This window comes from Heteronotia binoei, chromosome 6, assembly GCF_032191835.1.
Source record: "Heteronotia binoei isolate CCM8104 ecotype False Entrance Well chromosome 6, APGP_CSIRO_Hbin_v1, whole genome shotgun sequence".
NCBI lineage: Eukaryota > Metazoa > Chordata > Lepidosauria > Squamata > Gekkonidae > Heteronotia > Heteronotia binoei.
This window is the reverse complement of record NC_083228.1, coordinates 142,596,579-142,620,917: the sequence shown is the minus strand read 5'-3', so window position 1 is coordinate 142,620,917 and position 24,339 is coordinate 142,596,579. Positions and strand designations below refer to the sequence as shown.

The 24,339-nt window shown below is 49.9% G+C and overlaps 1 protein-coding gene across 2 annotated transcripts in view; it reads left to right on the top strand.

The window, feature by feature from the left end:
* Window positions 1–22,219, top strand: part of FYTTD1 (forty-two-three domain containing 1) — a 39,879-nt gene extending 17,660 nt beyond the window's left edge. The window contains exons 5-9 of one of the 2 annotated variants that reach the window (XM_060242837.1): window positions 2,867–2,936; window positions 7,349–7,410; window positions 11,322–11,396; window positions 16,257–16,383; window positions 20,355–22,219. In XM_060242837.1, coding sequence (XP_060098820.1) covers window positions 2,867–2,936; window positions 7,349–7,410; window positions 11,322–11,396; window positions 16,257–16,383; window positions 20,355–20,450 — 430 coding nt within the window. In that variant the 3' untranslated portion in view covers window positions 20,451–22,219. Of the gene's footprint in view, window positions 1–2,839; window positions 2,937–7,348; window positions 7,411–11,321; window positions 11,397–16,256; window positions 16,384–20,354 lie in introns of both variants that reach the window. The other variant, XM_060242836.1, reaches the window with a different exon arrangement.
* Window positions 22,220–24,339: the final 2,120 nt, after the last annotated feature.

The window sequence follows — 24,339 nt, the reverse complement described above, 5'->3', positions numbered from 1 at the left end:
CCTATAGAGGGGTCTGGAGACCAAGTCCTATGAGGAAAGGTTGAAGGAGGTGGGGATGTTTAGCCTGAAGAGGAAGCGGCTGAGAGGTGATAGAATCACCATCTTTAAGTCCTTGAAGGGCTGTCATCTAGATCAGGAGTGGCCAACGGTAGCTCTCCGGATGTTGTTTTGCCTACAACTCCCATCAGCCCCTGCCAGCATGGCCAATGGCTGGGGCTGATGGGAGTTGTAGGCAAAAAACATCTGGAGAGCTACCGTTGACCACCCCTGATCTAGAGCAGTGCCCTCCTCAACATTTTTGGTACCAGGAATTGATTTCATGGAAGATAATTTTTCCATGGACTGGTGGGCAAGGGATGGCGCTGGGGGTTTTGCCACTTCAGGCTACCCCCACTACCCAACTCATGCCCATTCCTGCCCCCATGGGGGGGGTCTTTAAATGCGGGGGAGAGACTGGGGCTGTTTCTGCTGCCTCCCAACTAGATGGCCAAGCAGCCATTCTGCCTCCCCCTCCCATTTAAAAACCCCTGCCGATCAGCTGGTGGGTTGAGGTCTATAAATGAGGGGTAAGCTAAGGTCACAGCAGTGCTGCCCCTTCTGCCGGTCTGGGACAAGGGTCCATGAAACAGTCAGTGTGGCCTCCCTCCAAGGCTGCCTCCCCTGCAACCTTTTTAGAAGAAGAGGAAGTAGATATTGGATTTATATCCCGCCCTCCACTCCGAAGAGCCTCAGAGCGGCTCACAATCTCCATTCCCTTCCTCCCCCACAACAGACACCCTGTGAGGTAGATGAAGATACTGGATTTATATCCTGCCCTCCACTCCAAAGAGTCTGAGAGCGGCTCACAATCTCCTTTACCTTCCTCCCCCACAACAGACACCCTGTGAGGTAGATGAAGATATTGGATTTATATCTCGCCCTCCACTCCGAAGAGCCTCAGAGCGGCTCACAATCTCCTTTCCCTTCCTCCCCCACAACAGACACCCTGTGAGGTAGATGAAGATATTGGATTTATATTCCGCCCTCCACTCCGAAGAGCCTCAGAGCGGCTCACAATCTCCTTTACCTTCCTCCCCCACAGCAGACACCCCGTGAGGTAGATGAAGATATTGGATTTATATCCCGCCCTCCACTCCGAAGAGTCTGAGAGCGGCTCACAATCTCCTTTACCTTCCTCCCCCACAACAGACACCCTGTAAGGTAGATGAAGATATTGGATTTATATCTCGCCCTCCACTCCGAAGAGCCTCAGAGCGGCTCACAATCTCCTTTCCCTTCCTCCCCCACAACAGACACCCTGTGAGGTAGATGAAGATATTGGATTTATATCCCGCCCTCCACTCCGAAGAGCCTCAGAGCGACTCACAATCTCCTTTACCTTCCTCCCCCACAACAGACACCCTGTGAGGTAGATGAAGATATTGGATTTATATTCCGCCCTCCACTCCGAAGAGCCTCAGAGCGGCTCACAATCTCCTTTACCTTCCTCCCCCACAGCAGACACCCCGTGAGGTAGATGAAGATATTGGATTTATATCCCGCCCTCCACTCCGAAGAGCCTCAGAGCAGCTCACAATCTTCTTTACCTTCCTCCCCCACAACAGACACCCTATGAGGTAGATGAAGATATTGGATTTATATTCCGCCCTCCACTCCGAAGAGTCTGAGAGCGGCTCACAATCTCCTTTACCTTCCTCCCCCACAGCAGACACCCTGTGAGGTAGAGGAAGATAATTGGATTTATATCCCACCCTCCACTCCAAAGAGTCTCAGAGCGGCTCACAATCTCCTTTCCCTTCCTCCCCCACAACAGACACCCTGTGAGGTAGATGAAGACATTGGATTTATATCCCGCCCTCCACTCCGAAGAGTCTCAGAGCGGCTCACAATCTGCTTTACCTTCCTCCCCCACAACAGACACCCTGTGAGGTAGATGAAGATATTGGATTTATATCCCGCCCTCCACTCCAAAGAGTCTCAGAGCGGCTCACAATCTCCTTTCCCTTCCCCCCCCCCCACAACAGACACCCTGTGAGGTGGGTGGGGCTGGAGAGGACTTTCACAGCAGCTGCCCTTCCAAGGACAGAGTCTCAGAGCGGCCTGCAATCTCCTTTACCTTCCTCCCCCACAACAGAGACCCTGTCAGATGGGTCGGGTCTGAGAGAGGTCTCCCAGAAGCTGCCCTTTCAAGGACAACCTCTGCCAGAGCTCAATCCTAGGCTCAATCCATGTTTCATTTATGTTAAAACATACGTTACATTTTACGTGTTAAGTTCCGGATTATAAACATAGCAGCCAGTGGAAGTGTAAATGAATCACGGATTGAGCCTAAGACTCGTGTCGGCGCTGCACTTGTTGAATGAATGACTGTCTTCGCAAGAAGGAGCAGCCAGGCTGATCTGTGTCTCCCAGCAAGAAGGATGCAATGGCAGCAGATTGCACACCTGACGATATCTCAAGTCTTAGACCAGGGGTGGCCCACGGTAGCTATCCAGGTGTTTTTTGCCTACAACTCCCATCAGCTCCAGCCAGCATGGCCAATGGCTGGGGCTGATGGGAGTTGTAGGCAAGAAACATCTGGAGAGCTACTGTTGCCCCCCCCCCCCCGACATAAGACTATCAAATAGCTGCTAGCCTGATTCTGGGTTCCTCGAAACAGATCTGTTACATTTAACCCATAGTCTTCTTCCTCGATCTCTTGCGCTCTTCTTTCCTTGGGTCAGGATCCGGTCTGTTTGGCTGCTGCATCGGTCTGTGAGAACACCGTGCGCATCAGCGGTTCTGTATTAAATACGAATGGTGGGGTTTTTTTGCTTCTGTTTCTATGGCTGTTTTGCAGAACTAACACTCATTCCCTTTCCGCCAGACTTGGAAACCAGCTATATCAGCAGAAAGATTCCCGCCAAGCAACTTTCCTCTTCAGGAGAGGCCTGAAGGTAGGGAGTGATGTGTACCAATTACAGGAAGCTGCCTCTGGGGTAGGGGTGGCCCAGCTATAGCTTGGGAGCCACATGTGGCTCTTTCACACATATCCCCCTGCGCCCCTTCAGCCGGCTTGGAGAAGGCATATTTCTCTCTTTAAATGACTTTTCCCAGCCAAGGCAGTCAGTGGCTTGGAGAATGCGTTTAAAATTGATTTTTTTTCCTGACCTCTTTCTCCCTCCCCCCATCTGTCTGTCTCCCTCTGTGTCTGTCTCCCTCTGTGTCTTGTCTCCCTCTGTGTCCTGTCTCCCTCTATGTCTCCCTCTGTGTCTTGTCTCTCTGTGTGTCCTGTGTCCCTCTGTGTCATGTCTATCTCTGTGTCTTGTCTCTCTCAGTTTCCCTCTGTCTTGTCTCTCTCCGTCTCCCTCTGTGCCTTGTCTCTCTCTGTGTCTTTCTCTCTCTGTCTTGTCTCTCTGTGTCTTGTCTCTCTCAGTCTCCCTCTGTGTCTTGTCTCTCTCTGTGTCTTCTCTCTCAGTCTCCCTCTGTGTCTGTCTCTCTCTGTGTCTTGTCTCTCTCAGTCTCCCTCTGTGTCTGTCTCTCTCTGTCTTGTCTCTCTGTGTCTTGTCTCTCTCAGTCTCCCTCTGTGTCTTCTCTCTCAGTCTCCCTCTGTGTCTGTCTCTCTCTGTGTCTTGTCTCTCTCAGTCTCCCTCTGTGTCTGTCTCTCTCTGTGCCTTGTCTCTCTCAGTCTCCCTCTGTGTCTTGTCTCTCTCTGTGTCTTCTCTCTCAGTCTCCCTCTGTGTCTGTCTCTCTCTGTGTCTTGTCTCTCTCATTCTCCCTCTATGTCTGTGTCTCTCTGTGTCTTGCCTCTCTCTGTGTCTCTCTCTCTCTGTGTCTGTCTCTCTCTGTGTCTGTCTCTCTGTGTGTCTGTCTGTCTCTGTGTCTTGTCTCTCTCAGTCTCCCTCTGTGTCTTGTCTCTCTCTGTGTCTTGTGTGTCTTGTCTCCCTCTGTGTCTTGTCTCTCTCAGTGTCTTGTCTCTCTCAGTCTCCCTCTGTGTCTGTCTCTCTCTGTGTCTGTCTGTCCCTGGCTGTTTCTACACTAACAGAAGATCCTCTACTGGTGCGCATTTAAAATGTTCCTCTACATTGCATACCGTCATCACTTCTGTCTTGCTTTGCATTATTTTAAGCAGGGCTCTTTTTCTAGCAGGGGCTCCTCTGCATATTAGGCCATGCCTCCCAATGCAGCCAATCCTCCAAGAGCTTACAGGGCTTTTCGCACAGAGCCTACTGTAAGCTCCAGGAGGATTGGCTACATCAGGGGGGCGTGGCCTAATATGCAGAGGAGCCATTGGTAGAAAAAGAGCCCTGATCTTAAGTCGTCTACACTCATTTTCTTGAATTGGCACTGAAAGCGGTTTCACCGCGAAGTTGCTCCTCACTTTACAAGAATGCTTTTGGACAGCAGTTTTCTGGAGGAATTTCAATGCTCCTAAAATCAGAATCGACCCTGAGTGTAGAAACAGCCTCTGTCTGTCTGTCTGTCTCTCCTCTCATCTATCCAGGGCTTTTTTTGGAGCAGGAACTCCTTTGCATATTAGGCCACGCCCCTCTGATGTAGCCAATCCTCCAAGAGCTTACAGGAGAGCCCTGTAACAAAAGCCCTGAAAGCTCTTGGAGGATTGGCTACATAAGAGACGGGTGATGCCTAATATACAAAGGAGTTCCAGCTACAAAAGAGCTCTGGGCCACACACCCCTGATGAAGCCAATCTTCCAAGAGCTTACAGGGCTCTTTTTTTGTAAGGTCTTGGAGGATTGGCTACATCAGTGGGGTGTGGCCTAATATGCAAAGGAGTTCCTGGTACAAAAAAAAGCCCTCCATCCATCCATCCTCCATCTATCTATCTATCTGTCTGTCTGTCTGTCTGTCTGTCTGTCTGTCTGTCTGTCTGTCTGTCTGTCTGTCTGTCTGTCTGTCTGTCTTTCTTTCTTTCTTTCTTTCTTTCTTTCTTTCTTTCTTTCTTTCTTTCTTTCTTTCTTTCTTTCTTTCTTTCTTTCTTTCTTTCTTTCTTTCTTTCTTTCTTTCTTTCTTTCTTTCCTGCCCTCCCTCCCTCCCTCCCTCCCTCCCTCCCTCCTCTGATGCTCACTCTGTGTGGGCCTTACATTAAGCAAGTTTGGCCATTCCTGTGCTAACACTCATGTTTCCCTCTGGCATTAGGAGTCTTCTGTGGGACTCCTTGCCAGAGGAAAGCATAACTATTGGCAGAACAGATCCACATATACACGCACATGAAAGCTTATGCCCAGAACTGGTCTTAAAGGTACCATTTTTGCAGGATCCAACCCGTTCTTTCCCTCTGTGGCTTCAAAATGCTTGCAAGGTACATGCTGTTGAACTAGCTTTGGATCATTTGAAGGGGCGGAATTGGGTCTAACTGGAGCCATATCCAAAGAGAGATGTTCACTTCAACAGCTGGCATTGCATCCAGTGGCCCCTGAAAGACCAGCAAGACTTTCAGGGTTATAAGCTGTTGAGAGTAAGTGCTCCATTAGGGCATTTGTCCTATTTTTGGGAGCATATCCCATTTTGGAAGCATTTCCGCCTCTCTGAATACAGCCTAAATCAGGGGTGGCTCGGGAGCCACATGTGGCTCTTTGACACATATTGTGTGGCTCTTGAAGCCCCCACCGCCCGGTTGGCTGGCTTGGAGAAGGCATTTGCCTCTTTAAATCACATCACCAAGCCAAGTCAGTTGGCAGCTTGAAGAATGGATTTACAGTTAAAGTTGCTTTCTTTCCACCTCTCCCTCCCTCCTCCATCTAGTTCCTTCCTTCCTTCCTTCCTTCCTTCCTTCCTTCCTTCCTTCCTTCCTTCCTTCCTTCCTTCCTTCCTTCCCTCCTTCCCTCCTTCCCTCCCTCCAACACCTGACATTCATGTCTAGTGGCTCTCAAACCCTTCCTTCCTTCCTTCCTTCCTTCCTTCCTTCCTTCCTTCCTTCCTTCCTTCCTTCCTTCCTTCCTTCCTTCCTTCCTTCCTTCCTTCCTTCCTTCCTTCCTTCCTTCCTTCCTTCCTTCCTTCCTTCCTTCCTTCCTTCCTTCCCTCCTTCCCTCCTTCCCTCCTTCCCTCCCTCCAACACCTGACATTCATGTCTAGTGGCTCTCAAACCCTTCCTTCCTTCCTTCCTTCCTTCCTTCCTTCCTTCCTTCCTTCCTTCCTTCCTTCCTTAAACCCTTGGCTTCAATAATACCCCTTGCAGGATCGCTGACTCTCAAAAGCTTATGTAAGAGGAGTCCCCAACTCGCTGGGGGGAAAGCGTAGATGACTGGGGAAGGCAATGGCAAACCACCCCATAAAAAGTCTGCCGTGAAAACGTTGTGAAAGCGATGTCACCCCAGAGTCGGAAACGACTGGTGCTCGCACAGGGGACCTTTCCTTTCCTGACCATTGCCTTCCCAAGTCATCTACACTTTCCCCCCAGCAAGCTGGGTCCTCATTTTTTTTTGTCTTCCTCTGGGCACACAGCAGTGGGGAGTGGTGGGGAGGTACCCGTAAATGTGCTGCATCGTGCAGGGGGTTGGACTAGATGACCCTTGGTTGCCCTTCCAACTCTATATTTTTATGACTCCAACATGTGTGCAATGGAGCTCTTGTGCGTCTTCCATGGGAGCTTTTGTGAATTGCAGAAGATTCTAGGCCTGTTTTTAGGGAGCTGTTCACACACACACAGCAGCCCCGTGGCGCAGAGTGGTAAAGCTGCAGCACTGCAGTCCTAAGCTCCGCTCACGACTTGAGTTCGATCCCGGCGGAAGCCGGGTTCAGGTCGCCGGCTCGAGGTTGACTCAGCCTTCCATCCTTCCGAGGTCGGTCAAATGAGTCCCCAGCTTGCTTGGAGAGGGGGGGCGGGAAGTGTAAAAGACTGGGGAAGGCAGTGGCAAACCACCCTGTAAAAAGTCTGCTGTGAAAGCGACGTCACCCCAGAGTCGGAAATGATTGGGGCTTGCACAGGGGACCTTTCCTTTTCCTGTAGATCTAGCGGCCCCGTGGCGCAGAGTGGTAAAGCAGCAGTACTGCAGTCATGTGGTCTGAACTCTCTGCTCGCGACCTATCCCAGCGAAAGCTGGATTCAGGTAGCCAGCCCAAGGTTGACTCAGCCTTCCATCTTTCCGAGGTCAGTTAAAGGAGTCCCCAGCTTGCTGGGGGGGGAAGCATAGATGACTGGGGAAGGCAAGGGCAAACCACCCCGTAAAAAGGTCTGCCGTGAAAACGTTGTGAAAGCGACGTCACCCCAGAGTCGGAAACGACTGGTGCTTGCACAGGGGACCTTTCCTTTCCTCTCCCATATCCCCATTCCAAGCTTCAGCTAGCTTGTGGGGGGGGGGCTTTTCCCCCTCCTATACCTGCTTTTTCACCTTCCGCTTCTCCTCCAGGTGCAGGCACAAGTCCATCCAGAAGACGACCTCAACGGCCAGGATACGAAAAGGAGTCCACCGTAAGTATCGGAAGAAGTGAGCAGCGATTCATGGAAGCGCTTGTCAAAAATTTTGCTTTTTGTTTGATTGGATTTATATCCTCCCCGCCGAAGCAAGCTCAGGGCGGCTCGCAACACTAAAAACCTTTACAAACATTGAGCCTTAACTAATTAAAACCTTAAACAGTATAACAGTTAAAACGTATTAAAACAATTTGGTGCTAATGGTAAATTCCAATAACTTCCGTCTTCTTGAGTATCCTCATATGTAGCTATCCGTTAAAAGCGTTGAAATAAAGCTGTCTTGCGGAACCGGACAAGGTCCCGCAAGGTTCTTACTTCTTCCGGAAGTTGGTTCCACCAATAGGGAGCCGCTATAGAGAAGGCTCTCTCCCGAGCAGTCTTCGATCTTGCCTCCCTTGACCCAGGGATTGATAACAGGTTCTGTGTCCCTGATCTGAGTACCCTCTGAGGAATATATGGGAAGAGATATCCTAGTCTTTACGGCACTCCTGGACTCTTGCTCTGTTCTGCTTCCACTTTAAGTGTTTCGATTTCATTGACACAGCACTTGTGGGAGCAGTTGGCATGCTGTTCTGCCTTCTGCTGCAATTTACTGACATTGTTTCTAATGAACATATGAAGCTGCCTTCTACTGAATCAGACCCCCGTCGGTCCATCAAAGTCAGTATTGTCTACTCAGACTGGCAGCGGCTCTCCAGGGTCTCAAGCTGAGGTTTTTCATGCCTACTTCCCTGGACCCTTTTTAGGAGATGCTGGGGATTGAACCTGGGACCTTCTGCTTACCAAGCAGATGCTCTACCACTGAGCCACCGTCCCTCCCCATATATATGAACATATGAAGCTGCCTTCTACTGAATCAGATCCTTGGCCCATCAAAGTCAGTACTGCCTGCTCAGACTGGCAGCGGCTCTCCAGGGTCTCAAGATGAGGTTTTTCCACACCTCTTTGCCTGGGCCCTTTTAGTTGGAGATGCCGGGGATTGAACCTGGGACCTTCTGCTTACCAAACGGATACTCTACCACTGAGCCACCTTCCTTCCTTGAACATATGAACATATGAAGGTGCCTTCTACTGAGTCAGACCCTCGGCCCATCAAAATCAGTACTGTCTGCTCAGACTGGCAGCAGCTCTCCACGGTCTCAAGCTGAGGTTTTTCCACACCTCTTTGCCTGGACCCTTTTGAGTTGGAGATGCCGGGGATTGAACCTGGGACCTTCTGCTTACCAAGCAGATGCTCTACCACTGAGCCACAATCCCTCCCCATATATATGAACATACGAAGCTGCCTTCTACTGAATCAGATCCTCGGCCCATCAAAGCCAGTACTGTCTGCTCAGACTGGCAGCGGCTCTCCGGGGTCTCAAGCTGAGGCTTTTCACGCCTATTTGCCTGGGCCCTTTTTAGTTGGAGATGCCGGGGATTGAACCTGGGACCTTCTGCTTCCCAAGCAGCTGCTCTGCCACTGAGCCACCGTCCCTCCCCTTAATGCTCCTAATCAGGAGATCATGAAGGCAAACACGTGCCCAGTCCAAGCACCAGTGAATAACATAAGAGAGGCCATGTTGGATCAGGCCAATGGCCCATCCAGTCCAACACTCTGTGTCACACAGTGGCCAAAAAAGCCCAGGTGCTGTCAGGAGGTCCACCAGTGGGACCAGAACACTAGAAGCCCTCCCACTGTTGCACCCCCCCCCAGCACCAAGAATACAGAGCATCAGTCCGGGGGTAGGGAACGTTGGCTCTGCAGATTTTTTTTGCCTACAACTCCCATCAGCCCCAGCCAGCATGGCCAGTGGCTGGGGCTGATGGGAGTTGTAGGCAAAAAACATCTGGAGAGCCAACATTCCCTACCCCTGCAGCCCAGACAGAGAGCTCCAACGATACCCTGTGGCTAATAGCCACTGATGGACCTCTGCTCCAGATGTTTATCCAGTCCCCTCTTGGAGGAACTGTGCTTTCCCAGTTCCTAGCAATAACAGCTTTCGCAGCAGATAAGAGCAGAGAAATCCTTTCAGTTGCTGAAGAAGCAGATTTCGAAGACCCAGCCTCCCCTCCCTGGCAGTCTTTAAACAGCGATTGGATGAAGACTTGTCAGGGATGCTCTAAGCCAGCGGTCCCCAACCTTTTTGGCACCAGGGATTGGTTTTTGTGGAAGGCAATTTTTCCATGGACTGGGGCGGGTGGGGAGGGCAGTGGTTTCGGGATGATACAATTGTGCACTTCATTTTGGTGTGGTGGTTAAGTACGGGGGTTTGATTCCCCACTCCTCCCCTTGCAGCTGCTGGAATGGCCTTGGGTCAGCCACAGATCTCGCAGGAGCTGTCCTTGAAAGGGCAGCTGCTGTAAGAGCTTTCTCAGCCCCACCCTATACTCTGAGTCTCAGAGCGGTCACAATCTCTATTACCTTCCCCTCCCCCCCCACAACAGACACCCTGTGAGAGAGCTCATACAGCAGCTGCCCTTTCAAGGACAACTCCTGCGAGAGCTATGGCTGACCCAAAACCATTCCAGCAGGTGCAAGTGGAGGAGTGGGGAGTCAAACCCGGTTCTCCCAGATAAGAGTCCGCACACTTAACCACTACCCCAAACTGGCTCAGACCTGGCCGCCTTACTCGCAGTCAAAGGCCGGCAAGCCACCCACCCCCCACATCACATAAGAACTGGAGAAAGGGTGGTGTGGGCTTCTCCACGGGTTAATGAGGGCTGCTGGGAGCGTGGCAAAGCCCTGGTGGCTGACTGGGTCTCACAGAGTTGTCCTTGAAAGGAAGCTTCTGGCAGAGCTCTCTCAGCCCCACCCACCTCACAGGGTCTAACTTGTGGCAGGGAGAAGGTAAAGGAGATTGTGAGCTGCTCTAAGATTCTGAGTGGAGGGCAGGATATATATCCAATATCTTCATCTACCTCACAGGGTGTCTGTTGTGGGGGAGGAAGGGAAAGGAGATTGTGAGCCGCTCTGAGACTCTTCGGAGTGGAGGGCGGTAAATCCAATATCTTCATCTACCTCACAGGGTGTCTGTTGGGGGGAAGGAAGGTAAAGGAGATTGTGAGCCGCTCTGAGACTCTTCGGAGTGGAGGGCGGGATATAAATCCAATATCTTCATCTACCTCACAGGGTGTCTGTCGTGGGGGAGGGAGGTAAAGGAGATTGTGAGCCGTTCTGAGACTCTTTGGAGTGGAGGGCAGGATATAAATCCAATATCTTCATCTACCTCACAGGGCGTCTGTTGGGGGGAAGGAAGGTAAAGGAGGTTGTGAGCCGCTCTGAGACTCTTCGGAGTGGAGGGCGGGATATAAATCCAATATCTTCATCTACCTCACAGGGTGTCTGTCGTGGGGGAAGGAAGGTAAAGGAGATTGTGAGCCGCTCTGAGACTCTTTGGAGTGGAGGGTGGGATATAAATCCAGTATCTTCATCTACCTCAAAGGGTGTCTGTTGTGGGGGAGGGAGGGAAAGGAGATTGTGAGCCGCTCTGAGACTCTTCGGAGTGGAGGGCGGGATATAAATCCATATCTTCATCTACCTCACAGGGTGTCTGTTGTGGGGGAGGGAGGGAGGGAAAGGAGATTGTGAGCTGCTCTGAGATTCTGAGTGGAGGGCAGGATATAAATCCAATGTCGTCCTATTATTATTACTACATTGTAAGATATAATGAAATAATTATACAACTCATGGCCCTGTTCTAACAGGCCATGGACCAGTACCGGTCCATGGCCCCGGGGTTGGGGACCACTTTTCTAGGCTGATCCTGCACTGAGTAGGGGGTAGACTAGATGGCCTGTATGGCCCCTTCCAACTCTACGATCCAATACCTTGAAGTTCCTTCAAAGAGATCTAAGTAAAACAACAGGTGGAATGCTTTCTTCAGAAGTTCACCCCGGATGAACGAACCTTGTGATTCCCCAACCAGGTGGCGAACATCCACTACGAACGGAGGCATCTTGACGGTGTCTATCGACAATCCAGGCGCGGTACCCTCGCAAGCGTGAGTTGAACAGCTTCATTTTTTTGTCCTTCGCGTGTGTCGTCGGTAAGAACGGTAGGAGCCCAGCCAAAATCACCCTATCGGCAAGGAACAGTGTTCCCGTTGGCTTTCATCATGAGCCCGGTTAATTGGGAGAAAACCAGAGCTATAAATGAGATTGAGAGCCAGTTTGGTGCAATGGTTACATGTGCGGACTCTTTATCTGGGAGGACCGGGTTTGATTCCCCACTCCTCCACTTGCGGCTGCCGGAATGGACTTGGGTCAGCCATAGCTCTCGCAGGAGTTGTCCTTGAAAGGGCAGCTTCTGTCAGAGCTCTCTCAGCCCCACCTACCTCACAGGGTGTCTGTTGTGGGGGAGGAAGGGAAAGGAGATTGTGAGCCGCTCTGGGACTGATTTGGAGAGAAGGGCGGGGTATAAATCTACAATCTTCTTCTTCTACTGTAAGCTCTTGGAGGATTGGCTACATTGGGGAGGGTAGCTTAATATGCAGAGGAGTTCCTGCTACAAAAAAGGCTTTGATCTAGTCCAGCCCCCACTTATGGAAGGAAGGAAGGAAAATAGATGAGAGGAGGTGAGCCAGTTTGGTGTAGCGGTTAAGTGTGTGGGCTCTTGCCTGGGAGAACCGGGTTTGATTCCCCACTCCTCCACTTGCACCTGCTGGAGTGGCCTTGGGTCAGCCATAGCTCTCTTATCTGGGAGAACTGGGTTTGATTCCCCACTCCTCCACTTGCACCTGTTGGAATGGCCTTGGGTCAGCCAGAGCTCTCTTATCTGGGAGAACCGGGTTTGATTCCCCACTGCTCCACTTGCACCTGCTGGAATGGCCTTGGGTTCAGCCATAGGTCTCTTATCTGGGAGAACCGGGTTTGATTCCCCCCTCCTCCACTTGCAGCTGTTGGAATGGCCTTGGGTCAGCCAGAGCTCTCTTATCTGGGAGAACCGGGTTTGATTCCCCCCTCCTCCACCTGCACCTACTGGAACGGCCTTGGGTCAGCCAGAGCTCTCTTATCTGGGAGAACCGGGTTTGATTCCCCCCTCCTCCACTTGCAGCTGCCGGAATGGCCTGGGGTCAGCCATCGCTCCGGCAGAGGTTGTCCTTGAAAAGGGCAGCTTCTTTCAGAGCCCTCTCAGCCACACCCACCTCACAGGGTGTCTGTTGTGTGGGGGGGGGAGGTAAGGGAGATTGTGATCGCTCTGAGACTCTGAAATTTGGAGCGGAGGGTGGGATATAAATCCAGTATCATCATCATACGTTTATTATGTAAGTTGGGTCAAACTGGGCTCTGGGGAAGCCTCGGCTCAGTTCCCTACTCTGCCATGGAAAGTTGCACGGGTGATCTTTTTCCCGTCGCCCCCTCTGCCTTCATCGTCTTGCAGGGTTGTGGAGAATAAAATGGATGAGAACGACGGGATACAGATACGTAAATCAGTAAGGCTCAAATGGCAGCAACACAACTGTGACCTTCGGATTATGTTTCTTTTTTAAAAAAATTGGTGGGAGGTGGGGTGGCCATTTTTGTATTTTTTTTTTTTTAAGTGTGTGCGAATGTGTGTGTGTACGGGCACCTGGAAGTCATGGCGGCTTCTGGCGACTGACCTCTACCGCAGGCGTGGGGGATAGTCAGAGAGGTGCCTGAATCAAGCCTGCCCTAGTCCCCCCGACTGCTGGTATTCCAAGGATGTCTCCCATCCAACTACTTGCTAGAATCACTACTACGTACCTTCCGAGACCTGGACAAGATCAGGTGTGCCTGGGCTATCCAGGTCAGGACCTCTTTTCAGAATCGTTATTATAAACATCGGAAGAGCCCTGCTGGATCAGACCAGTCATCCATCTAGTCCAGCATCCTGCCTCACACAGTGGCCCGCCAGTTCCTCTGGAGGGCCAGCAACAGGGCAGAGAGGCTGAGGCCTTCATAAGGACATCAGAAGAGCCCTGCTGGATCAGACCAGTGGTCCATCTAGTCCAGCATCCTGTCTCACACCGGAGGCCAGCCAGTTCCTCTGGAGGGCCAACAACAGGGCAGAGAGGCTGAGGCCTTCATCAGAAACATCAGAAGAGCCCTGCTGGATCAGACCAGTGAGGGTCCACCTAGTCCAGCCTCCTGTCTCACACAGGGGCCAGCCAGTTCCTCTGGAGGGACCAACAACAGGGCAGAGAGGCCGAGGCCTTCATAAGAACATCAGAAGAAGCCCTGCTGGATCAGACCAGTGAGGGTCCATCCAGTCCAGCCTCCTGCCTCACACAGAGGCCAGCCAGTTCCTCTGGAGGGCCAACAACAGGGCAGAGGGGCTGAGGCCTTCCTAAGAACATCAGAAGGGCCCTGCTGGATCAGACCACTGAGGGTCCATCTAGTCCAGCATCCTGCCTCACACAGAGGCCAGCCAGTTCCTCTGGAGAGGCCAACAACAGGGCAGAGGGGCTGAGGCCTTCCTAAGAACATCAGAAGAGCCCTGCTGGGTCAGTCCAGTGAGGGCCCATCTAGTCCAGCATCCTGCCTCACACAGTGCTGGATCAGACCAGGAGGGTCCACCTAGTCCAGCATCCTGTCTCACACAGGGGCCACCCAGTTCCTCTGGAGGAACAACAGGGCAGAGAGGCCGAGGCCTTCATAAGAACATCAAGAAGAGCCCTGCTGGGTCAGATCAGTGAGGGTCCATCTAGTCCTGCATCCTGTCTCACACAGTGGCCAACCAGTTCCTCTGGAGGGCCAACAACAGGGCAGAAAGGCTGAGGCCTTCCTAAGAACATCAGAAGAGCCCTGCTGGGTCAGATCAGTGAGGGTCCATCTAGTCCAGCATCCTGTCTCACACAGTGGCCAACCAGTTCCTTTGGAAGACCAACCACAGGGTACCCCCTGATGTTGCCTTCTGGAACCGGGATTCAGAGGTTTGGTGCCTTTGAATGTGGAAGTTCCCTGTACTCACTAGCAGCCATGGGCCTCTCCCCCCATGAATCTGTCTAATCCCCTTTATGTCTTTGGCCATCACGACATCTTCCGGTAGTGAATTCCACACTTTACACAAGATAATACAGAAGGATAGACATAAAGATCAGTGACTTTGTATCCCTATGTGCTGCAAGGTGGCCTTGGTCATTTCCAGTAGAGAAGAGTGAGAGTCCAGCAGCGTCTCGAAGACCAACAAAACTTGTGGCAGGGGAGGAGTTTTCATGGAGAAGTGAGCAGTGACTCACAAAACGTCGACTGCGGGGTGACACGAGAGAGGGTTACAAGATTAATGCCTGGGATGGAGAAGGTAGAGAAAGAAGTCCTTTTCCTCCCTTTCTCACAAGACAAGGACAAGTGGGCACTCAATGAAATTGCTGAGCAAGTCGGGTTAGAACAGATAAAAGGAGGTACTTCTTCACCCAAAGGGTGATTAACATGTGGAATTCAACTGCTGCAGGAGGTGGCAGCAGCTACACGCATAGCCAGCTTCACGAGGGGAAATAGATAAGCATATGGAGCAGAGATCCATCAGTGGCTTTTAGCCACAGGGTGTTGTTGGAACTCTTTGTCTGGGGCAGTGATGCTCTATATACTTGTGCTGGCGGGGGGCACAGTGCAAGAGCTTCTAACTCCACTGGTAGACCTCTTGATGGCACTTGGGTTTTTTTGGCCGCTGTGTGACACAGAGTATTGGACTGAATGGGCCATTGGCCTGATCCAACATGGCTTCTCTAATGTTCTTAAGTGATATACAGAGTGTCGGACTGGAGGGGCCACTGGCCTGATCCAACATGGCTTCTCTTATGTTTTTATGTGACACAGAGTTTTGGACTGGTGGAGCCATAGGCCTGATCCAACATGGCTTCTCTTATGTTCTTATGTGACGCAGAGTGTTGGACTGGAGGGGCCATTGGCCTGATCCAACATGGCTTCTCTGATGTTCTTACGTGACACAGAGTGTTGGACTGGGTGGGCCATTGGCCTGATCCAACATGGCTAATCTTCTGTTCTTATGTGACACAGAGTGTTGGACTGGAGGGGCCACTGGCCTGATCCAACATGGCTTCTCTTATGTTCTTATGTGACACAGAGTGTTGGACTGGATGGGCCACTGGCCTGATCCAACATGGCTTCTCTTGTGTTCTTATGCGACACAGAGTGTTGGACTGGATGGGCCACTGGCCTGATCCAACATGGCTTCTCTTATGTTCTTATGCGACACAGAGTGTTGGACTGGATGGGCCACTGGCCTGATCCAACATGGCTTCTCTTATGTTCTTCTGCGACACAGAGTGTTGGACTGGATGGTCCACTGGCCTGATCCAACATGGCTTCTCTTATGTTCTTAAGTGACACAGAGTGTTGGACTGGATGAGCCACTGGCCTGATCCAACATGGCTTCTCTTATGTTTTTAAGTGACACAGAGTGTTGGACTGGGTGGGCCATTGGCCTGATCCAACATGGCTTCTCTTATGTTCTTAAGTGACACAGAGTGTTGGACTGGATGAGCCACTGGCCTGATCCAACATGGCTTCTCTTATGTTCTTAAGTGACACAGAGTGTTGGACTGGGTGGGTCATTGGCCTGATCCAACATGGCTTCTCTTATGTTCTTAAGTGACACAGAGTGTTGGACTGGATGGGTCATTGGCCTGATCCAACATGGCTTCTCTTATGTTCTTATGTCAAAGCTCCTCCCCTGCTACAAATTGCGCTACTCTTTAAGGGGCTACGGGGCTCTGGCTCTTTCTACTTCATGTACCCATATCGATCTTGGTCATTCCCCTTCGACTTCGTTATGAGTTTGGGGATAGATCATTTGTCCTCTCTGTTAGTACATTCTTGTGAATTGTACTTTCCCCCAATATCTTTGTTCACTGTGCTGTCACGGCGTGTTTTTTCCACAGCTCTTTGATGCCAAGGCTAACGAGTTCCACAATACCTCCCTTCCTTATGAAAAAGGTGCAGTCAGAGGAGAAGAAGGTGCCTAAAGGAGTGCCGCTGCAATTTGACATCAACAGCGTTGGAAAGCAGGTTGGTTAATCCGCACTGCGGTTGGGCACACAGCGTTTTGGGTTTTTTAAAATTTATTATATTTATATCTCGCCTTCCCCTATCAGGCTCAGGGTGGCTAACAGCAGTTAACAATTCGATAGTAAATTTACATTAGTACAATAAAGCATTGTTAAAATATTGGAAACGGTTTTAAATACAATTTCACTGTGTAAAACAATTTTTACTATTCTGCAACATATTATTATTCAACTATTATTAAAAAATTTTTACGAATACACTGCATCGCATTTTCCACCTCCCTCCCCCCCCCTTTTCGTGACCTCCACTGGTGCATTTTACTTGAAATACTAACAAGAAATGAAAGGTAGTTTTAGCATTTTAAGAATCAAAGATTTCAGGTTTTCATGGCTGGTAACATCATTAGGGTTTGTAGAATCTTTCGGGATCAAGTGCCATGTTCTACTGGAGAAAGTTTTCCTTCCAGACGTTTCGTTCTCAGCTGCGGAGAACAACCTCAGTGGCGTTGCAGCCGGAGCAGGCGCTCAGACCTTCTTGGCTGCAGCCGGCTGCAACGCCACTGAGGATGTTCTCCGCAGCTGAGAACGAAACGTCTGGAAGGAAAACTTTCTCCAGTAGAACACGGCACTTGATCCCGAAAGATTCTACAAACCCTAATTTTAAGAATCGTCATAAAAAATCTTATAACTATAGTAAAATAAAGATAAGGAAAAAACCATTTGCTGTGATTATTATCCGTCTTCGTTGTAAGCCTTTCGTCCTCGATCCTTGTCATAAAAATAAAATTGGAAGAAATATACATTCCCATAATCTCACTTCAACTGTAAGCCTTATCAAAACAGGTTGGAAAAAAAAAAGAAAGGGTATAATCCCATAGTCACATTTTTTAACTATAGCCCATTTACATTTTCCGTAGCATTTAACTATTATCAAAAATCACCAAATGTCCTTTCACCTTCCATTGTTTTTCAACATACTTCTGAAATTTTCCCCACTCGTTTTTAAATACAATTTGAGACGGCGTTCTGTCAGGTGCAAAATAATTTGTTAGTGCTGTGCGACGGTGAATACTATGCACCCCCGTAGAGGTTAAGAGCACCTCCAGTTAGTTATTAAACACCTGCCTGAACAGGTGCGGCTAACAGGCCCTGTGGAATTGTGGCAAATCCCCAGGGCCCTGGTCTTTTCAGGTAGGGCATTCCAGAGGGCAGGTGCAGCCACGGAGAAGGCTCTCGCCCTCGTGGTAGTCAGACAGGCATCCTTTAACCCGGGGATCTTTTAATGGATTTAACGAGCCTGATCGTAGTGCTCTCTGGGGCTCGTGCGGGGAAAGGCGGTCCTGGAGGTAGGCAGGTCGCAAGCCATATAGAGCTTTAAAGGTCATGCCCAGCACTTTGAACCGGGCTCGGAACACCGCAGGCAACCAATGCAGCATCTCCAGTGCAGGTTGGATCTGCCACCCGTAAAGGCAGCTCCAGTACCAACCTGGCCGCAGCATTCTGCACCAGTTGCAGCTTCCGGATCTGAGTCAAGGGCAGCCCCACGTGGAGGGCATTACAGTAGTCTATTCTCGAGGTGACCGTTGCGTGGATTACTGTGGCCAAGTCACTGCGCTCCAGGTATGGCGCGAATTGCCTTATCTGCCTAAGGTGATAAAATCCAGATCTGGCAGCGGCTGCCACCTGGGCCTCCATAGATAGTGAAGGCTCCGGGAGTACCCCTAAACTCTTGCCCCTCAAAGCTGGCACTAAAGGTGCCCCATCGAAGGTTGGTAAGGGGATCTCTCTTCCCGGGCCGCCCCGACTTAGGCACAGAACCTCCGTCTTCTTCATTTTTCTGTCGAGTCTACAGCCAGCTCATGGTGACCTCACAAGGTTTTCAAGGCAGTCGACATTCAGAGGTAGTTTGCCATTCCTTTCCTCCACATCGTGACCCATGCCTTCCCTGCTGGTCTCCAGGCCTCATTTTGGGCAGGAGCTCACAGGGGCAGAACTCCGGAACTTTTCCCCTACAAAAAAAACGGGAAAATAACCATAACCTATAAAGCAGACAGATGGCAATCTTCATCAGAGCCAGTTTGGCGTAGTGGTTAAGCGCGCGGACTCATATCTGGGAGAACCAGGTTTGATTCCCTGCTCCTCCGCTTGCACCTGTTGAAATGGCCTGGGGTCAGCCATAACTCTCTTATCTGGGGGAACCGGGTTTGATTCCCCACTCCTCCACTTGCAGCTGCTGGAATAGCCTTGGGTCAGCCAGAGCTCTCTTATCTGGGAGAACCGGGTTTGATTCCCCACTCCTCCACTTGCAGCTGCTGGAATGGCCTTGGGTCAGCCACAGCTCTCTTATCTGGGAGAACCGGGTTTGATTCCCCACTCCTCCACTTGCAGCGGCTGGAATGGCCTTGGGTCAGCCACAGCTCTCTTATCTGGGAGAACCGGGTTTGATTCCCCACTCCTCCACTTGCAGCTGCTGGAATGGCCTTGGGTCAGCCAGAGCTCTCTTATCTGGGAGAACCGGGTTTGATTCCCCACTCCTCCACTTGCAGCGGCTGGAATGGCCTTGGGTCAGCCACAGCTCTCTTATCTGGGAGAACCGGGTTTGATTCCCCACTCCTCCACTTGCAGCGGCTGGAATGGCCTTGGGTCAGCCATAGCTCTCTTATCTGGGAGAACTGGGTTTGATTCCCCACTCCTCCGCTTGCAACTGCTGGAATGGCCTGGGGTCAGCCATAGCTTCTTATCTGGGAGAACCGGGTTAGATTCCCCACTCCTCCACGTGCAGCTGCTGGAATGGCCTTGGGTCAGCCAGAGCTCTCGTAGGAGGTGTCCTTGAAAGGGCAGCTGCTGAGCTAGCAATGCTTTGAGAGCCAGTTTGACGTAGCGGTTAAGCATGCGGACTCTTATCTGGGAGAACAGGGTTTGATTCCCCACTCCTCCACTTGCAGCTGCTGGAATGGCCTTGGGTCAGCCATAGCTCTTGTAGGAGGTGTCCTTGAAAGGGCAGCTTCTAGGAGAGCTCTCTCAGCCCCATCTACCTCACAGGGTGTCTGCTGTGGGGAAGGGAGGTAAAGGAGATTGTAAGCTACTCTGAGATTCAGAGTATAGGGTGCGATATAAATCCAATATCTTCTTCATCGTGCCACTGTGGCCAAGTACTTCTTTCTCTACTTTCTCCATCCCATGCATAATCTTGTAAACCTTTATCATGTCACCCCTCAGTCAACGTTGCTCCTAGCTAAAGAGCCTCAAGCGCTTTAACCTTTCTTCATAGGGAAAGTGTTCAAACCCTTGAATCATTTCAGTTGCCCTTTTCTGCACTTTTTCCAATGCTATAATATCCTTTTTGAGTTGCGGTGACCAGAACTATACACAGTACTCCAACGGAGCCCTAATGGAAAAGGCACATGTTCGAGCAGTTGCTGATTTTGCCCATTTGCAAGTTTGCACCTGCAGAAAGGAAAGGAAAACTCCCCTGTGCAAGCACCAGTCGTTTCCGACTCCGGGGGGTGACGTTGCTCACGACTTTTTTCACGGCAGACTTTTTACCAGGTGGTTTGCCATTGTCTTCCCCAGTCATCTACACTTTCCCCCCAGTAAGCTGGGGACTCATTTTACCAACCTCGGAAAGATGGAAGGCTGAGTCAACTTTGGGCTGGCTACCTGAACCAGCTTTCGCTGGGATTGAACTCAGGTTGTGAGCAGAGAGTTCGGATCACAGTACTGCAGTACTGCTGCTTTACCACTCTGCGCCACGGGGCCTGCAGAAAACCTAGCGCAAATTAGCAAAGCCGTTGTGGCAGCGCATGGGGGAAGAGGCGGCCTGGAGAATACGGTGCTTTCATGCAGAAGAGAAAAACAGATTAAATAGTAACAGGACTCCAGAATTCCCCCCCCCCCTTTTTTCTCTTGTCCCTGTTTGTTTTCTCTTAATTGGTAGCTTATGTAAGAACTCGTATTCTGGCTCTCTTTCAGACGAACATGACTCTCAACGAGCGTTTCGGGATCCTGAAGGAACAAAGAACGGCCCTCTCTCAGAACAAAGGCAGCCGTTTCGTAACTGTGGGCTAGGGGCTGCCAGAGAAACGCTTGTATAGGGGTGGCCCATCCATCTGAGAGACTGGATTAACGGTGGGCAGGACGGAATGGGATGCGTTGGACTTTGCGTCAAGATGCTGACAAAGCTGAATCTCTCTCTCTCTTTTGTATAAAAAAAACCCCCTGCCTTTATTTTAAATAGTTAAACAAACCCCCGGCATGATATTGGGCTGTTAAAAAGGGGGAAAAAAATCAGTGTGCTTGATGGATAAGTTTCACGGTGGCATGAAGGGAAAAGGCCCCAGAAAGGAGGGAACAAGCAAATATGCTTATTTGGATACCCCGAAGCAGCCAACAGAGACTGGCGGTCCAAGGTAGAGGTCAGTCTTTGCTCTGCAGCCCACTGCAAAAACCGAAAAAGGGTGTCAGGTCATTTCATTTGCGTCCCTTCCTCCCAAAGCCGGCCCTCCCGTCTGGCCCAAAGTTCAGCGTGAAGAGCCCTTCCTTTCTCCCGGTCGCTTTTCTGCTGCTTCGGAAAGATGAAGTTCGTCTGATACCGAAAGCCCCAATTTGTTTGGAAATCTGAGGACGTAAAAGAAGGACCCCGTAGATGCTAGCAGCATTTCAGTCCCGAAAGGCAGACCATCGTCAGCCTTGCGGGTAACAGTCAAGAACAAGGCTGTGGTGAAAAGCCGGCTCACGTCTTTTGAAAAACTAGGCCTGTGTCGGTGGGGAAACATTTCGACTGACGCAAGGTAGATCCTTTTTCTTTTTTTATTCAGATCTTCGTTAGCCGAGACTCTGATCTGATGACCATCGAACGTTAACCTGAGAGATTATTTTGGTAATCATTCTGTTGTGATGTAGAAAAGTGCACTTTGTACCCTTCCCGATCCTTAAGTGTTAGTTTTTGACAGTTTAGCGTCCAGGTGTTCGAGGGACCATCCCATTGTAGTGGAGAATCGGAATCAGCAGAGAGAGCTTTCTGAACTTCACGCGCTACGTTGACTGGGTTCGCAAATTCCTAACAAACCGTGGTCATTTTCCCGGTGAACACGAAGCGAGAGCATGAAGGAAGATCCAAAGCTACTTTAAGTTAGCCGCATTGAGGACCACAGAATCAGCAACGCAACTGCTTACGAATAGATAGCATCGTGGACTTAAAATGTCCACGCCGGTGCATTTAGGTACATCTAGGTAAAAGGATATGCCGTCTTTTGTTTTTCAGTGTACAGAAGCAAGGTCTGTACCACAAGAGATCCATGAGTTGGTTTGTTTTTTTAAAGAAAATTCCCGTGTAGCTAGTTTATCCTGGAGTTCAAAACGGGGGATCTCTTCTGTTCGACGGAAGAGAGGGCTTTCTGAGATAGTTTTAAGACTGTCGTAAATCCATGAGCATTAACACTCAGCTAGTTCTATTTCTAATTCTTTGGAATACGTTGTATACCTTTACGGCAGGAAAACTTTAGAACACGAAAAAGGGGGTTTGCTTTTCTAAAAAAGAATTATTCGTAGAAGTTTGAAGACGTCTGTTAGCATCGAGGTAGACTGTACGCCGGTGACCATCCTGTGTTTGGGTCTTTAACCAGGATGCAATTTAAAAAAAATAAATCCTTTTTTTTTTTTTTTGCATCAACATGGATGCAAAACATTGATGCAATGCATCTCAAGAGAGCTAGTTTGTATTTAAGGATAATATGCTTTAAACTGTACCTTTTGGTATTTTTTTTGAGAAGTTACTACGTTTGGAACTATTCTAAAGCTGTTGGGATTTTTAAAAATTAAAAAGAAGTTACAAGTTTGCTACGGTGTGTGCTTGGTATTGAATTTTGCCTCCCTTTCTGTTTCAGTTTAGGACATAACAATAATTGCTTGTAAGTTGTTTACAATAATACTTGAGTTTGTGCTGGGCAACAGTAGAATCATAGAGTTGGAAGGGACCTCTAGGGTCATCTAGTCCAGCCCTATAAACAATGCAGGAAATCCACGAATACCTCCCCCTCATTTCACAGGATCCTCATTGCTGTCTGATGGCCATCCAGCCTCTGTTGAAAAACTTCCAAGGAAGGAGAGCCCACCACCTCCCAAGGAGGAAGCCTGTTCCACTGAGGAACTGCTCTAACGGTCATGAAGTTCATAGAATCTTAGAGTTGGAAGGGCCCTCCAGGATTATCTAGTCCAACCTCCTGCACAATGCAGGAAACCCACAAATACCTCCCCCTAAATTCCCAGGATCCTCATTGCTGTCAGATGGCCATCTAGCCTCTGTTTAAAAAGCGCCAAGGAAGGAGAGCCCACCACCTCCCAAGGAGGAAGCCTGTTCCACTGAGGAACTGCTCTACCGGTCAGGAAGTTCTTCCTAATGTTGAGCCGGAAACTCTGTTGATATAATTTCAGCCCACTGGTTCTGGTCCTACCTTCCAGGGCCACAGAAAACAGTTCCACACTATCCTCTATACGACAGCCCTTCAAGTACTTGAAGATGGTGATCCTATCACCTCTCAGCCGCCTCCTCTCCAGGCTAAACAGTGTTTAGTCAGGTAGTCTTTTGTGCCGAAAACAAAAACGTGCAGTTGGAGCTGTTAATGCAAATTAAATTCCTTTTCTGCTACCATATCAGTCAAAACAATTTCAGGTAATTTTGGAAGATGGTTTAGTTGGCAGAGGAAAATGGAGTCAGGCGAGGTCATGGAAATGTGAGGAGTGAGTGGAGTAGACATATATGTCAAGAATAAAATGCTGTGGAGGATAGCAATGATTCTAACCACTGAAGGCTCTTCTCTAGCCTGCCTTTCTTGCTTTTAGCAGCCTTGAAACTGCAGTCAATAAAATCTAGGGATACCTAGGATGTATACCTTGTTCTTGATAACTGTTTTCCAAATGTTCATAAAGATTGCAGGCAGCCACGTTGCTTACAGACGTGCTGTAAAGTCACAAATGACTTAACATAAGAACATAAGAGAAGCCATGTTGGATCAGGCCAGTGGCCCATCCAGTCCAACACTCTGTCACATAAGAAATAAGAGAAGCCCTGTTGGATCAGGACAGTGGCTCCTCCAGTCCAACACTCTGTGTCACTTAAGAACATAAGAGAAGCCATGTTGGATCAGGCCAGTGGCCCATCCAGTCCAACACTCTGGGTCACATAAGAACATAAGAGAAGCCATGTTGGATCAGGCCAATGGCCCATCCAGTCCAACACTCTGTGTCACATAAGAACATAAGAGAAACCATGTTGGATCAGGCCAGTGGCCCCTCCAGTCCAACACTCTGTGTCACATAAGAACATAAGAGAAGCCCTGTTGGATCAGGCCAGTGGCCCATCCAGTCCAACACTCTGAGTCACATAAGAACATAAGAGAAGCCATGTTGGATTAGGCCAGTGGCCCATCCAGTCCAACCCACTGTGTCGCGTAAGAACAGAAGAGAAGCCCTGTTGGATCAGGCCAGTGGCCCCTCCCCTCCAACACTCTGTGTCACAGAAGAACATGAGAGAAGCCTTGTTGGATCAGGCCAATGGCCCATCCAGTCCAACACTGAGTCACGTAAGAACATAAGAGAAGCCTTGTTGGATCAGGCCAATGGCCCATCCAGTCCAACACTTTGGGTCACATAACAGAAGAGAAGCCATGTTGGAGCAGGCCAATGGCCCATCCAGTCCAAAACTCTGTGTCACATAAGAACAGAAGAGTAGCCATGTTGGAGCAGGCCAATGGCCCATCCAGTCCAACACTCTGTGTCACACAGTGGCCAAAAAACCCCTAGTGCCATCAGGAGGTTCACAATTGGGGCTAGAAGTCCTTCCACTTTGCCCCCCCCCCCAAGCACCAAGAATACAGAGCATCACTGCCCCAGACAGAGAGTTCCAACAGTCACTGATGGACCTCTGCTCTGTATTTTTATCCAATCTCGTATAGTGAGA